This window comes from Leucopleurus acutus, assembly GCF_964270905.1.
Source record: "Leucopleurus acutus genome assembly, chromosome: 21".
NCBI lineage: Eukaryota > Metazoa > Chordata > Mammalia > Artiodactyla > Delphinidae > Leucopleurus > Leucopleurus acutus.
Genome location: NC_139163.1, coordinates 30,605,609 through 30,622,002, shown reverse-complemented (window position 1 = coordinate 30,622,002; position 16,394 = coordinate 30,605,609). Strand labels below are relative to the sequence as shown.

The 16,394-nt window shown below is 32.8% G+C and overlaps 1 protein-coding gene across 1 annotated transcript in view; it reads right to left on the bottom strand.

The window, feature by feature from the left end:
* LOC309977715 (disintegrin and metalloproteinase domain-containing protein 5-like) overlaps positions 1–16,394 on the bottom strand; it is a 130,139-nt gene that overhangs the window by 22,238 nt on the left and 91,507 nt on the right. The window contains exons 17-18 of the mRNA XM_082864005.1: positions 1,100–1,186; positions 270–381 (exon numbers count right to left, since the gene is read on the bottom strand). Coding sequence (XP_082720131.1) covers positions 270–381; positions 1,100–1,186 — 199 coding nt within the window. The remainder of the gene's footprint in view (positions 1–269; positions 382–1,099; positions 1,187–16,394) is intronic.

Below are 16,394 nucleotides of genomic sequence, written 5' to 3'. Positions count from 1 at the left end.
TAATCTGAATTAACTAATCAAATTATATGCACGGGAATTTCTACTTTTAAAATTTCCTACCACTAGTTACACTTTTTGTTAGACAATGTCAGTGTTGATATATAAAGAAGAGTTCAAACTTAACTGTCTTAGAGTCTTTTAAAATCTTACAAGTAAAGTAAAACCGTATTTGTTGACATTAGTTGCTTTGCAATGTGACTTGGAACCTACAACCGTAATTTATTGTCTTACATATTGTCTTTGATTAATAAAGTTTTAAAGACACTAACCAACTTTCCTCCTGTGTCCATCGTCAATACTTCCAAAGTCTTTTGCCATCGGCTTGCAACGAGGAGGAGCAAACCCCATTCTACAATGGCAATGGTTAAAATTGTTGCAGACCTAGAATAATCAGAAAATAGAACAATTTTTATGTACAAAGATGGTTTTCAATAGAGGCCAATTAATATTCTACACGTATTCAACAGAGAATTTATTCCAGAGAATTTATCCATTCCAGAGAATTTACCTTAAATAGACAAATTCAACAAATTTTCTCTTGACATTTCCCATACTGTAGAAAGTATATCTGGCTTCTGTTGCCAAATCAATTTTTGCCAAATAAATTCTTTTGCCAAATAAATTCTTTCAACTCTCCCCACAGCCAGACCAAACTATTGTCAATCACCAGTAACATGCCTCTAATTATCATTTACTTCCTAGCTTCACAGAACAGCCCAGACACTAAATTAATGAGCAAGACCAGCAAGAAAATCCTAATGACCTTTATTTACCATTTCCTGCCTTCTCTCTGTAAAAATAAGATCATTTTGGTTAGATGGTAACACATAGTGCTTATAGCACATCCAGCCCACATATTTACCAAACATCTTATACATCCAGAATCATCTTAAATGTTTCTACTTTATCTTCTCTAATAAACAGTTTGGCAAGATTTCTCAAGAAGATAAGATTGAAGTTATAATTTACAAACTGTTAAATGACACCAAGCAGCATGAAAGTGATCAAAAAAATTATTCAAATGATTTCTTTAAATCTCCAACCTGTTTATTGAATTGTTCAAAGCATGTTGCTTAAAATGAAAACTGAAATTACTTACTCCATTTGAATTACAATCTCTGGTAGAACTGCAATTCTGAAAATTGACATGGTATTTAAGCTCTACACATTTAAATCTCAGACAATACTGAAACAAAGCAAAAGAAGTAAAAAACAAATTCAGTCAAACCATCAGATTGTGTGCATAGATAATACATAAGAAAAAATTCAAGAAAATTCAAGAATTTGTATTACCAAGAATTGGCATAAAAATCCAAAACATAAAGTAATAATTGTGACTGCATTGAAATAAATGTGAAATAAGCTATATGCTTTCAGATTGTAAATGTATAGTCTTATATAAGAAGTTGAAACTTTTATTTTCTTACCATCTAGCACCAGAAGTCCTCTTAGAAAGAGAAATATCTGGAAAAATAATTTGATTAGTCCCTTCAGTTCAATAATTATCTGAGAAGCATTTAAAAAATACACGGGCCTGGGTACCTCCTGAGACTGTTATATTAAAATCTCTGGGGCCAGGGGCCAGGTGATTATCATGTGCAGTCAGGGTTAAGAAGCATCGAGTGGGAGGCTGAGGTACTAAAATCATTGGTATGAGGAGCAAAGGAAGGTAAATTACTATTCCATATGGGGAAAAAAATGAGAAGCAAGGATAACAGGTAGTTACATGAGGTAATAGGACAATGAGAGACTCCCATGGGTGAGATGGCTAAAAGGCCTTCTAAGAAAAGGAATGTTTAATGTGTGAATTACATTGTCCTAATTTATGGCATTAAATTGTGTGACCTTTCCCAATTATACAAAATTTTTCAGTAAAGTCAATACTTTACGAAAGAGTTTTGTTCTTTGGTGAGTTGTGTCTTTGGATCATAATAACAGGGTATGCAGAAAGAAGAGGATCAGAATTCTGAAATAGAGATTTGAGCCAATATCATTTACATTTCAAGGGGAGAGAGATCTCAGGTCTTATTTGTATCTATATGTTTCCAAATGAGCAAGATGTGACAGATACTTGGATTATTTTCTTGCACTATTACCAAAGCGCATTATATAAAAATAAATTTGAATTGAGCAAGCAAACCTTGAGACTTTCTCTCAAAAGAAATGTAAATTTATTTAATTTTCCAGAGTAGCTCTTGGGATTAATAATTTCTAGGATTCATTAGAACATTAAATGGTTGTTAGATATATTGTTTGTTTATAGGATATTAGAACATTCTAAAACATTCTAAAATTATAGTATGCTATATTATTAACTGTTAATACTGTTCTCTTGTTCTTATGTATAACATAAGTGATAACTATAATATGTTACAGCAGAATATAATATTGTAAAAATAGTATTCAATTTAATTAAAACATTCATCTACCAATCAGAAAAATATCAGAGTTGATTATAAGAAGTTAAAATCAGTGTAACTTTGAAGGTTGTATTGAAACAATGAATACAATTCAAGAAAGTTGTTGCAAAAACATTCCAAAGGAGGAAAAATGCTTGATCATATAATAACTTACTCACCCCAAACTAGTATTCACATGAGATCTTCAAATGTTAGCTAAAAAATTACTCCCTATAGTGCATGCAAGAGCACTTGATTACATATTGCCGAACATAAAAAAATGAGCTGTATAAAAATTACTTAAAAGTAATGTTGCTGTTAAAAAGAGGTGTGGAGGTCATTAAAAACAAATATTGCTGGAATATTGCTAATATACCTGTTAAAAATTGTCCACACTTGTAAATAGAGAAAATTGGAGAACCACTTTTCTTTTCAATGTCATTTTTGAACATTCATTAAAGGACCCATCTAAGGTAAACCTAAAGGTTATTTAATTATTTAAGGAATGTACTTTGTATAACTTGCTAGTCAGTACTGATAAGAGCCTAGATTTTGTGAACTTATATGTTAACATAGTTTTTGTCTGGCCGATATGTAAATGAGTTTTGTCTGATTGAAATGATAACCCGAAATTACGGTTTTATTACTCTATAGGACATTAGCAGATTTTACTTCGAACCTAACAACTGTATTTCAACATTCTTTCACCTAATGCCTCTAAAGTAGGGTGATTCCCAAGTGGCATCAAAAATTTAACTTGGCTGATTCTCCATTTCTCTGAGTTTTTTTCTTCTCATTTTGGTTTTTTGTTGCTTTGTTTTTGTTTCTGATTCTTGACCAAGTCAGTAAGTCTGCTCATGATGTGTATATATTTGTGAGTGCTTGTATATATGCATATACACATGTGTATACACATACAATTTTGCTTAGTTTATATATTACAGAATGGCTATACCTTTGGGTTGTATTAACTTGTTCATTTTTGTCACTTTAAAAAGAAAATGAGTGTGACTGTAAGGGATTGTATTAGGTGTGTATGAGTTTTTAGGCTGCTAACTAGCTTCTGTATGAGAGGCAGAAATAAATTATCTACCTTTACATCTTTCTGAAATATAACTTAATTGGTTTAAAAATTATAATTACTACAATTAGGACATGCCAGTAGCAATAATGGCAGAAGACAATTATGTCTCAGGATAATAGGATGTGTAATTGCTTCTCAAAAGACAAAACTGTTTTATCCTAATGCTATATCTGGTTGTTTCAGAATATGAAAGAGGACAGTGAATGTCAAGGCTTGAATGAATATGGAAAATTATAGACATTTTGTGCAAGGTAACCTTGGTTTTGTTGATAATACCTATGCACAAGAAAATAATGATTCTGAAAAAAATTTAGCAACAATTGTTCAATTTTGGTGGGGTCATTCATAAGATAATTTAAAAAATATCCTTGTGAATACCGTAAAGCCTCATACTATATTGATGCAAAATTAGAATTTGGGTTTTTAAAAATTGTATACATGGAAATTGCTTGTGAAGTATTCAGTTTGCTCTTAACAGGGGTAGTACAAGGTTTTTGTTTACTTTCTATAAATTTACCTGGATGGCAGAGATTCAATATTTCACCAGAATAATTTTCTATGCTTTGTATTATGTAAATGGTTATTTTTAAAAACCTCCCCGTTTTTTGAAAGAGCTAAAGTTCCCTATAATTTTAGTACCTTTTCCTATTTTATGCAAGCTCTTGCACTGTCACTTTGATTAACAGGGAGTTAAGCAATTTTTACTAGATAACCAATAATCCTTTTTAATTAAGTAACCACCTGGGACAACTCTGGTGACTTTACCTTACCAAGGTCAGAGTCTAAAGTCAAAAATATTTTTTTTTCTTCATGATTTTAATAATACCTAAAACTATCTTTGAGATTTCTGAGATTGCCATCAGAAAATAACAGATTTGTTCTCTTATCTCATAAATATAAGAATGCTAGAAATAATTACAATTTGTTTGGTATTCTCCATTATTTATTTATTTTTGTAAGATATTAGTTTTTTAATGAAAACTCATCATATTGTAATGGCTTTTTACAAAATAAGAGAAACTATTGTTCCTAATTGCAGTTGGGAAGAATTTCACAATATCTTTCTTTTTTTTAATTCATTTTTAAATTTAAGTAGTTAATTTACAATGTTGTGTTAGTTTCAGGTGTACAGCAAAGTGATTCAGATATATACATATGTTTTCTTTTTCAGGTTCTTTTCCATTATAGGTTGTTACAAGACCTTGAATATAGTTCTCTGTGCTGTACAGTAGGTCCTTGTTGTGTACCTAGTTTATACATAGTAGTGTGTATACTGTAATCCCAAACTCCTAATTTATGATATTCTCCATTATTTCCTAATAGATAGCAATGTAAGAGCTGCATAGGAAGAACTGTCAAAGAAATTCAGCCAGCCTTCCCTAGGTTAATTTTAAATGTTATTAATATAAGCATAACTAATGTTCTTAGCATAAATGTTTCATATATTGTACATGTAACTAGAATGGATTGAATGCTTGTAGAAACTCAAGTCCACTTCTCTTCATAATATTTTCTTATCCTCAAGAGAAACTTTGATCAAACTCTTAATAAATAGTTATTATCACACCCCTGTCTGCAAAATAAGAGATTTTGCTTTTCTCCATTCCCATACTACTGATGACTCTAATAAATGAACCATTCAAACTTTTCAGGCTTTTGATCAACTGGTAGTTTGTGCTTTTCTCTAATGTTTACCTAAAGTTTCTGCTTTCAGGTACAGGATAGAAACTAGGTCTTCACTGACATGTAGAAAGGATCATATCAGGTATTCTAAACTATTTGAATTCAAGAATTAGACTCACAGGTACAGGATATGGTGCTTAAGCTGATACTGAGGAGACAATTTCAGAACACACCATATGGCTGAATTAGGCTTTATTGGAATCCTTTATATCCAGGAATATAATGCCATATGAAAGCAAACTGCTAACTCAAAATCCAGGGGAATAAGAATCAATTATACAGGGCTAAATTAAATAATGAGAAAAATTAACTATGGTTATACATTTCAGATGATATATCAGAAAGCCCTTTTTCTTTCTTCTTGATGCATTTCTAATCCTCAGTTTATTAGCTATGCTTTTATAAACTGAAATGAAACATTTTAAAACTAGGAACTGGTTCTCACTAGTGCCCTCAAATTCAGAAACAATACATTTACTGTTCCTTCACTTTTTATGGCAATGCAATTATTTATAGGCTCAATAATGGTCCACCATTACCCTCCTACCATAAATAACTAGAAAACTAGACAAATTATAGAAAACAACTATTTTTACACATTGGACTATAGGCAGAACAAGACTATGATCTCTGAGAAAAAAATAAAAAACAAATGAGGTGAGCCCTCCTATTTTCCAGGCTCTTTGCTTGGAGGCAATTTCCTGATTAAGGTGTAGTGAGGAGGAACCCAAACACAGTTCGGAAATCTTGTTGAGTAAAGGAGATGGGGATTCAAGTATGTGAAGGTTAGGAGGCTGTGGAACCTAGAATTTGCTGGAAAGACTATTCTAGAGGAGAGAACTACAAATGAAAGAGTTCTATAAACCTACATAGGAACTGCCTTCTGTCTTTGGCTGAATACAATCTGCACCTGCACAGGGCTAACATCCATAAGACTGAACAAGAACTACTTCCAGAGGAAAAAAATTAGCAAGGAACTATAAGATGAATAGTTCCAGAAATCACACAACATGGAAATCATACAAGGTCCTATCAGCGTGAATGTACAGGCCATGTTGAATGAACAGAATATTCAATAGAGACCATAGAAGGGTCACAACTCAGAACTGGGGCAAATTTAGCCTAAAGTAAAATTTAGACCCTAAAATATTTACTCTATGCCTTCAAAGAGCTTAACAACAAGTCTTGAAAGTTTAAAATGATCTGCAAGTCTACCCAACAAAGAATTGAAGGTAATGATCAAAGAACTCAGGAGAAGATTGGAAGAAAAAAGTGAAAAGTTAGAAGTTTCTAAAAAAGAGTTAGAAAATATAAGGAACAACCAAACAGAGATGAAGAATACAATAACTGAAATAGAAAACATACTAGAAGAAATCAATTATAGACTAATTGATACAGAGGAGTGGATCAGTGAGCTGGAAGACAGAGTAGTGGAAATCACTGATGCCGAACAGAAAAAAGAGTAAGAGGAAATGAGGAAAGTTTAAGAGACCTCTGGTACAATATTCTGTGCACTAATATTCATTTTATAGAGACCTCGGAAGGAGAAGAGAGAGAGAAAGGGACTGAAAACATATTTTAAAACGTAATAGCTGAAACAAATCCCTAACCTGGAAAAGGAAGCAGACATCCAAGCACAGGAAGCTGAGAAAGTTCCAAATAGGATCAACCCAAAGAGGACTACACCAAGACACACTGTAGTGAAAATGGCAAAAATTAAAGACAAAGAATATTAAAAGCAAAAAGGGGAAAACAACAAATTACATACACGAGAACTCCCATAAGACTATTAGCTGACTTTTCAGCAGAAACTTTGCAGGTCAGAAGGGGGTGGCACAATATTTTTAAAGTGATGAAAGGAAGAAAAACGACAACCAACAATACTCTAGCTGGCAAGGCTTTCATTCAGATTTGATGGTAAGATCAACAGTTTTACAGGCAAGCAAAAGCTAAAAGAGTTCAGCACCAGCAAGCCACCTTTACAAAAAATGTTAAAGGGACTTCTCTAAATGAAAATGAAAAGGCCACAACTAGAAACGTGAAAATTACAAAACAAAAAATCTCACTGGTTAATGAAAATATATAGTAATGGTAGTAAATCAACCACATATTTATATACATGGAAGGTTAAAAGACAAAAATAGTAAAGTCACTTATATCCACAATGAATAGTAAAGGGATATGAAAAACAAAAATATGTGAAATATGATGTCAAAAATGTGGGGGAAGGGGAGTAAAATGCAGGATTGTTAAAATGTGGTTGAACTTCAGAAATCAGCAATTTAAAATTATATATATATATATATATATATATAGTTTTATATAAACTTCATGTTAACCACAAACCAAAAATCTATAATAGATACACACACACAAAAAAAGATGTGTGCAAACATAACACTAACTATAGTCATTAAATCAGAAGGTAAGAGAGCAAAAAGAGAAAGTAACAAAAAAGAGAAGTACAAAAACAGCCCCAAAACAAATAATAAAATAGCAATAAGTACATGACTATCAATAATTACTTTAAAGGAAAGTGGACTAAATGTTCCAATCAAAAGACACAGAGTAGCTAAATGAATACAGAAACAAGATCATATACATGCTGCCTACAAGAGACTCACTTCAGAGCTAAAGACACACATGGACTAACTGTGAGGGAATAAAAAAGGGTATTCCATACAAATGGAAACAAAAAGAAAGCCAGGATAGCAATAATTATACCAGACAAAATAGACTTTAAAATAAAGACTGTTACAAGAAACAGAGATGATAATATAAATGATGACAATGATAAAAGGATTAGCACAAGATATGAAAACCTTTAAATATGCGTGCACCCAACATAGAAGCAATTAAACACATAAAGCAAATATTAACAGACATAAAGGGAGAAATTGCCAGTAACATAATAATAGTGGGGGACTTTAACGGCCCACTTACAACAATGAAGAGATCATACTGACAGAAAATCAGTAAGGAAACACTGGCCTTAAATAACACATTAAAACAAAGAGACTTCATAGATATATATAGAACATTCCATCTAAAGCAGTAGAATACACATTCTTTTCAAGTGCACAGGGAACATTCTCCAGGACAGATCACATGCCACAAAAAAAAGATACTAGGCCACAAAACAAGTCCGGGTAAATTTAGTTGAAATCATATAAAGCATCTTTTCTGACCACAAGGTGATTGAGACTAGAAATTAACTATGAGGAAAAAAAAAACCAAACGTGGAGCCTGAATAATATGCTACACAACAAAAATGTATCACTGAAGAAATCAAATAAGAAATTTTAAATGCTTGGAGACAACGAAAATTAAAACACTAAAATTGAAAATCCATGGGATGCAGCAAAGGTAGTCCTAAGAAGGAAAATTATAATGATACAAGTATACCTCAGGAGACAAGAAAAATCTCAAACAACTTAAACTTACTTAACAACTTAACAACTTAACTTAAACAACTTAAACTCCTTTAGTTACTTAAAGGAACTAGAAAAAGAAGAACAAACAAAATCCAAAGTTATTTGAAAGAGTGAAATCATAAAGATCAGAGCCAAAATAACTAAAATAGGGACAAAAAAAAAAAACCCCACACACAATAGAAGAGACCAATGAAACAAGAGCTGGTTCCTTGAAAAAGAAACAAAATTAATAAACCTTTAGCCAGACCCATCAAGAAAAAGAAGAGAGAGGGCCCAAATCAATAATACCAGAAATGGAAAAAAAAGTTACAACTAATACAACAGAAATACAAAGGATCATAAAAGATATTCCAAAAATTATATGACAATGAAATGGACAAAGTCCTAGAAATGTACAATTTCCCAAGACTGAATAAGGGGTAAAAACAAAATCTGAACAGACCAATTACCAGTATGAAACAGAATCAGTAATTTAAAAACACTCCCAACAAACAGAAGTCCAGGACTAGATGGATTCACAGTAAAATTCTACCAAACATTTGTAAGAGAGTTAACAGCTATTTTGCTCAAATTATTCTAAAAAATTGCAGAGAAAGAAATGTACCCAAAATCATTCTAAGAGGCCAGTATCACCCTGATACCAAAACCAGACCAAGATATCACACACGAAAAAGAAAATTACAAGGAAATATCACTGACAAACATAGATGCAAAAATCCTCGATAAAATATTAGCAAACCAAATCCAACAATATATGAAAAGGATCATACACCATGATGCAGTGGGAATGTAATCCAGAGATACAAAAATGGTTCAATACCCACAATTCAATCAATGTGATACACATATTAACAAATTTAAGAATAAAAATTATATGATTATCTCAATACCTGCAGAAAAATCTATGGACAAAATTCAATGCCACTTATAATACAAACTCTCAGCAAAGTGGGAATAGAAGGAATATACCTCAATGTAATAAGGGACATACATGCTAATTCCACAGCTAACATCATACTCAATGGTGAAAAGCTCAAACCATTTCCTCTAAGATCAGGAACAAGACAAGAATGCCCCCTCTCACCACTTTTATTCACCATAGTATTGTAAGTCCTAGCCAGAACAATCAGACAAGAAAAAAATAAAAGAAATCCAAATTGAAAAGGAAGAAATAAAACTGTCACTGTTTGCAGATGACATGATATTATGTATAGGAAACCCTAAAAATACCACAAAAACTACTAAAGCTAATTCAGTAAAGATGCATGATACAAAACTAATATACAGAAATCTGCCCCATTTTTATACACTATCAGAGAATTTTTTTTCAAAATTCCAATTTCAGTTGCATCAAAATAATATAACACCTAGGAATAAATCTAACTAAGGAGGTAAAAGACCAGTACTTAGAAAACTGTAAGACACTGATGAAAGTAACTGACGACAATACAAACAGATGGAAAGATGTACTGTGTTCACGGATTGGAAGGATATTGTTAAAATGTCCATACTACCTAAAGCAATCTACAGATTTAATGCAAGCCCTATCAAGATACCCATGACATATTTTCACTGAAATAGAACAAATAATTCTAAAATGTATATGGAACCCCAAAAGACCCCAAATAGCCAAAACAATCTTGAGAAAAAGAACAAAGCAGGATGTATAACTCTCCCTGATTTCACACTATATCACAAAGCAACAGTAATCAAAACAATATGGTACTGGCATAAAAAAGACACAAAGATTAATGGACCCATATAGAGAGCCCAGAAGTAAACCAACACACTTATGGTGAATTAATCTATCACAAAGGAAGCAAGAATAGACAATGGTAAAAAGACATCAATAAGTGATGTTGGGAAAACTGGACAGCTACATGTAAAATAATTAATTTAGAACATTTTCTCACCCCATAGACAAAAAATAAACTGAAAATGGATTAAATACCTAAATGTAAGACTGGAAACCATAAAACTTCTTGAAGAAAACATAAAAGAATGCTCTTTGTCATAAATTGTAGTGATAATTTTTTTTGGTCTGTAACCTAAGGCAAAGGAAACAAAAGCAAAAATAAACAAACAGGACCTAATTAAGCTCAAAAGCTTTTGCACAGCAAGGAAACCATTGACAAAATGAAGAAAACCTACTGAATGGGAGAAAATATTTACAAATGATATGACCAACAAGGGATTAATATGCAAAATATATACACAGGTCATACAACTCAATATCAAAAACCCAAAATACTCAATTAAAAAATGAACAGAAGACCCGAATACATATTTTTCCCAGGAAGACATACAGAAGGCAAACAGGCACATAAAAAGATGCTGAAAATTCATAATCATCAGTTGTAACTTGTCCTTTTTCAATTTTAATTTTAATTTTATTGACTTGAGTCCTCTGCTTTTCTTTCTTGATGAGTCTGGCTAAAGGTTTATCAATTTTGTTTAACTTCTCAAAGAACCAACTTTTAGTTTCATTGATCTTAGCTATTTTTTTCTTTGTCTCTATTTCATTTATTTCTGCTCTGATCTTTATGATTTCTTTCCTTCTACTAACTTTGGGTTTTGTTTGTTCTTCTTTCTCTAATTCCTTTAGGTGTAAGGTTAGATTTATTTGAGATTTTTCTTGTTTCTTGAGGTAGGTTTGTATTGCTATAAACTGCCCTCTTAGAACTGCTTTTGCTGCATCCCATAGGTTTTGGATTATTATGTTTTCATTGTAATTTGTCTCTAGGTATTTTTTGATTTCCTCTTTGATTTCTTCAGTGATTTCTTGGTTATTTAGTAGCATATTGTTTAGCCTCCATGTGTTTATATTTTTTACAGTTTTTTTTCCCTGTAATTGATATCTTGTCTCATAGCATTGTGGTCAGAAAAGATGCTTGATATGATTTCGATTTTCTTAAATTTACTGAGGTTTGCTTCATGACCCAAGGTATGGTCTATCCTGGAGAATGTTCCATGAGCACTTGAGAGGAAAGTTTATTCTGTTGCTTTCAAATGGAATGTTCTATAAATATCAATTAAGTCCCTTTGGTCTATGTGTCACTTAAGGTCTGTGTCTTTACTGGTTTTCTGTCTGGATGATCTGTCCATTGATGAAAGTGGGGTGTTACAATCCCCCACTATCATTGCATTATTGTCGATTTCTCCTTTTATGGCTGTTAGCATTTGCCTTATATTTTGAGGTGCTCCTATGTTGGGAGCATATATATTTACAATTGTTATATCTTCTTCTTGGATTTATCCCTTGATCATTATGTACTGTCCCTGCTATGCCTCTTGTAACATTCTGTATTTTAAAATCTATTTTGTCTGGTATGAATAGTGCTACACCAGCTTTCTTTTGATTCCCATTTCCATGGATTATCTTTTTCCATCCCCTCACTTTCAGTCTGTATGTGTCCTTAGATCTGAAGTGGGTCTCTTGTAGACAGCATATATATAGGTCTTGTTTTTATATCTATTCAGCCATTCTAGGTCTTTTGGTTGGAGTATTTAATATATGTACATTTAAGGTAATTATTGATATGTATATTTTATTGCCATTTATTAACTATTTTAGATTTTTGGGGGGTCTTTTTTCTCCCTTTGTCTTTTGTTCTCGTGTTGTGATTTGATGTCTATCTTTAGTGATGTGCTTAGATTGCTTTTTCTTTTTTGTCTGTGTATCTATTGTAGATTTTTGTTGTGTGGTTCCCATGAGGTTTCGATATAGCAGTCTATATGTATACCAGACTGTTTAAAATTGTTGATCTCTTAGTTTCAAATGCGTTTCCAATATCCTGTATTTGTACTCCCCTCTTCTCACAATTGCTTGTTTTGATATCATATTTGTGTGTGGATGAATTCCTACCTTTACTTTATGTTTGCCTTTAATGGTGAGCTTCTCCATTCATAATTTTCTTTTTTCTTGTTGTGGCCTTTTCTTTTCCGCCTAGAGAATTTTCTTTAGGATTTTTTTAATGCTGGTTTGGTGGTGCTGAATTCTCTTAGCTTTTGCTTGTCTGGAAAACTTTTGATTTTTCCATCAAATCTGAATGAGAGCTTTGTTGGATAGCATATTCTTGGTTGTAGGATTTTCCCTTTCATCATTTAAAATATGCAGAGCCATTCCCTTCTGGCCTGCAGAGTTTCTGCTGAAAAATCAGCTGATAGCCTTATCAGGGTTCCCTTGTGTGTTATTTGTTGATTTTCCCTTGTGGCTTTTAATATTTTTTCTTGTCTTTAATTTTTATTTGTTTCATTAATATGTGTCTCAGTGTGTTAATCCTTGGGTTTCTCTTGTATGGGATTCTCTGCATTTCCTGGACTTGAGTGACTGTTTCCTTGCTAAAGTTAGAGAATTTTTGGCTATAATCTCTTCAAAAATATTCTCAGGCCCTTTCTCTCTCTCTTCCTATCCTGGGACCCCTTTAATGCAAATGTTGGTGCATTTAATGTTACGCCAGAGGTCTCTTAGACTGCCCTCATTTCTTTTCATTCTTTTTTCTTTATTCTGTCTTGTGGCAGTGATTTCTACCATTCTGTCTTCCAGCTCACTTATTCGTTTTTCTGCCTCAGTTACTCTGCTATTGATTCCTTCTAGTGTATTTTTCATTTCACTTATTGTATAGTTCATCTCTATCTGTTCTTTAAATCTTCTAGCTCTTTGTTAAACATCTCTTGTAATTTCTTGGTCTGTCCCTCCATTCTTTTTCTGAGATCCTGGATGATCTTTACTATCATTACTCTGAATTCTTTTTCAGGTAGTTTGTCTATCTCCACTTCATTTAGTTGTTCTTGTGGGTTTTTATTTTGCTCCTTTGTCTGGAACATTTTTCTCTACTGTCTCCTTTAGGCTAGAAATACACCCACACACCTATGGTCAATCTATGACAAATGAGGCAAGAATATACAATGGAATAAAGACAGTCTTTTCAGTAAGTGGTGTTGGTAAAACTGGAGAGCTACATGTACAAGAATGAAATTAGAACATTCTTTAACATCATACACAAAAATAAACTCAAAATGGATTAAAGTCCTAAATATAAGACCAGATACTATAGAACTCTTAGAGGAAAACACAGGCAGAACACTCTTTGACATAAATCAGAGCAAAATATTTTTTGAGCCCTCTCCTAGAGTAATGGAAATAAAAACAAAAATAAACAAATGGGACCTAATTAAACTTAAATGCTTGTGCACTGCAAAGGAAACCATAAACAAAATGAAAAGACAACCCACAGAATGGGAGAAAATATTTACAAACAAAGCTACCAATGAGGGATTAATCTCCAAAATATACAAACAGCTCATGCAGCTCTATGTCAAAAAAGCAAACAACCCAATAAAAAATGGACAGAAGGTCTAAATAGACATTTCTCCAAAGAAAACACACAGATGGCCAAACAGCACATGAAAAGATGCTCAACATCACTAATTATCAGAGCAATGCAAATCAAAACTACAAAAGGTATCACCTCACACCGGTCAGAATGGCCATCAACAAAAAGTCTACAAACAATAAATTCTGGAGATGGTGTGGAGAAAAGGGAACCCTCCTACACTGTTGGTGGGAACGTAAATTGGTACAACCACTGTGGAGAACAGTATGGAAGCTACTTAAAAAATGAAAAGTAGAACTACCATATGATCCAGCAATCCCATTCCTGGGCATATATCCAGAGAAAACCATAATCCGAAAGGATACATGTACCCCAATGTTCACTGCAGCACTATTTACAATAGCCAAGATTTGGATGCAACCTAAATGTCCATCTAGAGAAAAATGGATAAAGAAGATGTAGTACATATATACAATGGACTATTACTCAGACATAAAAAGGAACGAAATAATGCCATCTGCAGCAACATGGATGGACCTAGAGAATTTTCATATTAAGTGAACTAAGTCAGACAAAGAAAGATAACTATCATATGATATCACTCATATGTCTAATCTAATTTTTAAAATGAAACAAATTCTTATTTGAAAAACAGAAACAGACTTACAGGTATCAAAACCAAACTTATGGTTACCAAAGGGGAAACATGGTGGGGAGTGATAAGTCAGGAGCTTGGGATGAATATACACACACTACTATATATAAGATAGAAAACCAGCAAGGATCTGCAGTGTAGCACAGGGAACTCTACTCAAGATTCTGGGAAAACGTATACAAGAAAAGAATCTAAGAAAAGAATGAGTATATGTACATGTATAACTGAATCAATTTGCTGTACACCTGAAATTAACACAACATTGTAAATCAACTATACTCCCATAAAATTAAAATTAAAAAATAAATGTAAAAAATTGTTAATGATCAGAGAAATGCAAATCAAAACCACAATGAGATTATCACCTCACACCCGTCAAATGTTTATCATCAAAAGTCTACAAATAATAAATGCTGGAGAGGGTGTGGAGAAAAGGAAACCATAGTGCACTGTTGGTGGGAATGTATTTTGCTATAGCCACTGTGGAAAACAGTATGGCAGGTCTTCAAAAAACTAAAAATAGAATTACCATGTAATCCATCAATTCCATACCTAAATATACATGCAAAGAAAATGAAAACACTAATTCAAAAAGATATATGCACTCCAGTACTCATAGCAGCATTATTTATGATAGCTAAGATACAGAAGCAACCTAAGTGTCCATCAACAGATGAATGGATAAAGAAGATGTGGTACATATATACAATAGAGTAGTACTCAGCCATAAATACAAGTGAAATTTTGCCTTTTGTGACAACATGGATGGACCTTGAGGGTATTACACTTAATAAGTCAGAAAGAGAAAGACAAATACTATATATTATCACATATATGGAATCTAAAATATGAAATGAGTGAACATAACAAAACAGAAACAGGTATAGAAAACAAACTAGTGGTTACCAGCGGGGATAGGGAAGTGCGGAGGGGAAAGAGAGGCACAGGTGATTAAGAATATATGTAAAATAAATAAACTACAAGTATATATTATACAAGCAAAGGGACTATAACCAATATTTTATAATAACTTTAGAGTATAATCTATAAAAATGTTGAATCACTCTGCTGCATACGTGAAACTTTTATAATATCATAAATCAACTACACCTCAATAAAAAATGTATGTAGATCCCGAGCCCTCGATAAGACGGAACATAACTTCCTACTTTTTAAGTCTGGTATATACATAGTGACTTTTTCAATAAAGTGCAAAATGGAAAGAGGGGGAAAAGAGTAATTTTACAGTGAGAAATCTGGAAACATTACCTCAGCCAGGTAATCAAGGTTAATGTCAACATGCACATATACTTGATATGATGAAAGGGCACTTTACCTGTGCATTTTCCTCCCAAGAACACATAAACCCAATCTAATCACAAGAAAAACATTACACAAATCCAAATTGAGGGACATTCTACAGAATATCAACCAGTTCTACTCCAAAATGTCAAGGCCATCAAAAACAAGGAAATTCTGAGAAATTGTCAAGAGGAGCTTAATAAATGTCCTGTGGTATTCTGAGTGGAATCCTGCAAAAGGACACTAGGTAAAAAGCCAAGGAAATCCGAATGAAGCATGGAATTCAGTTAAAAATAATGTATCAACATTGCTTCATTGATTATAGCAAATGTACCATACTGTTGTTAGATGTTAATAATAGGGGTGTTGCTTAGCGGTGAGGTGTTCAATATGGGCAACACGGAAATCTGGGGGTCGATAGCATGGTCTAAAACTGAATGTGGTGATGGTTGTGCAACTCTATAAATTAATCAAAAGCAATGAATTGTACACTTACCATGG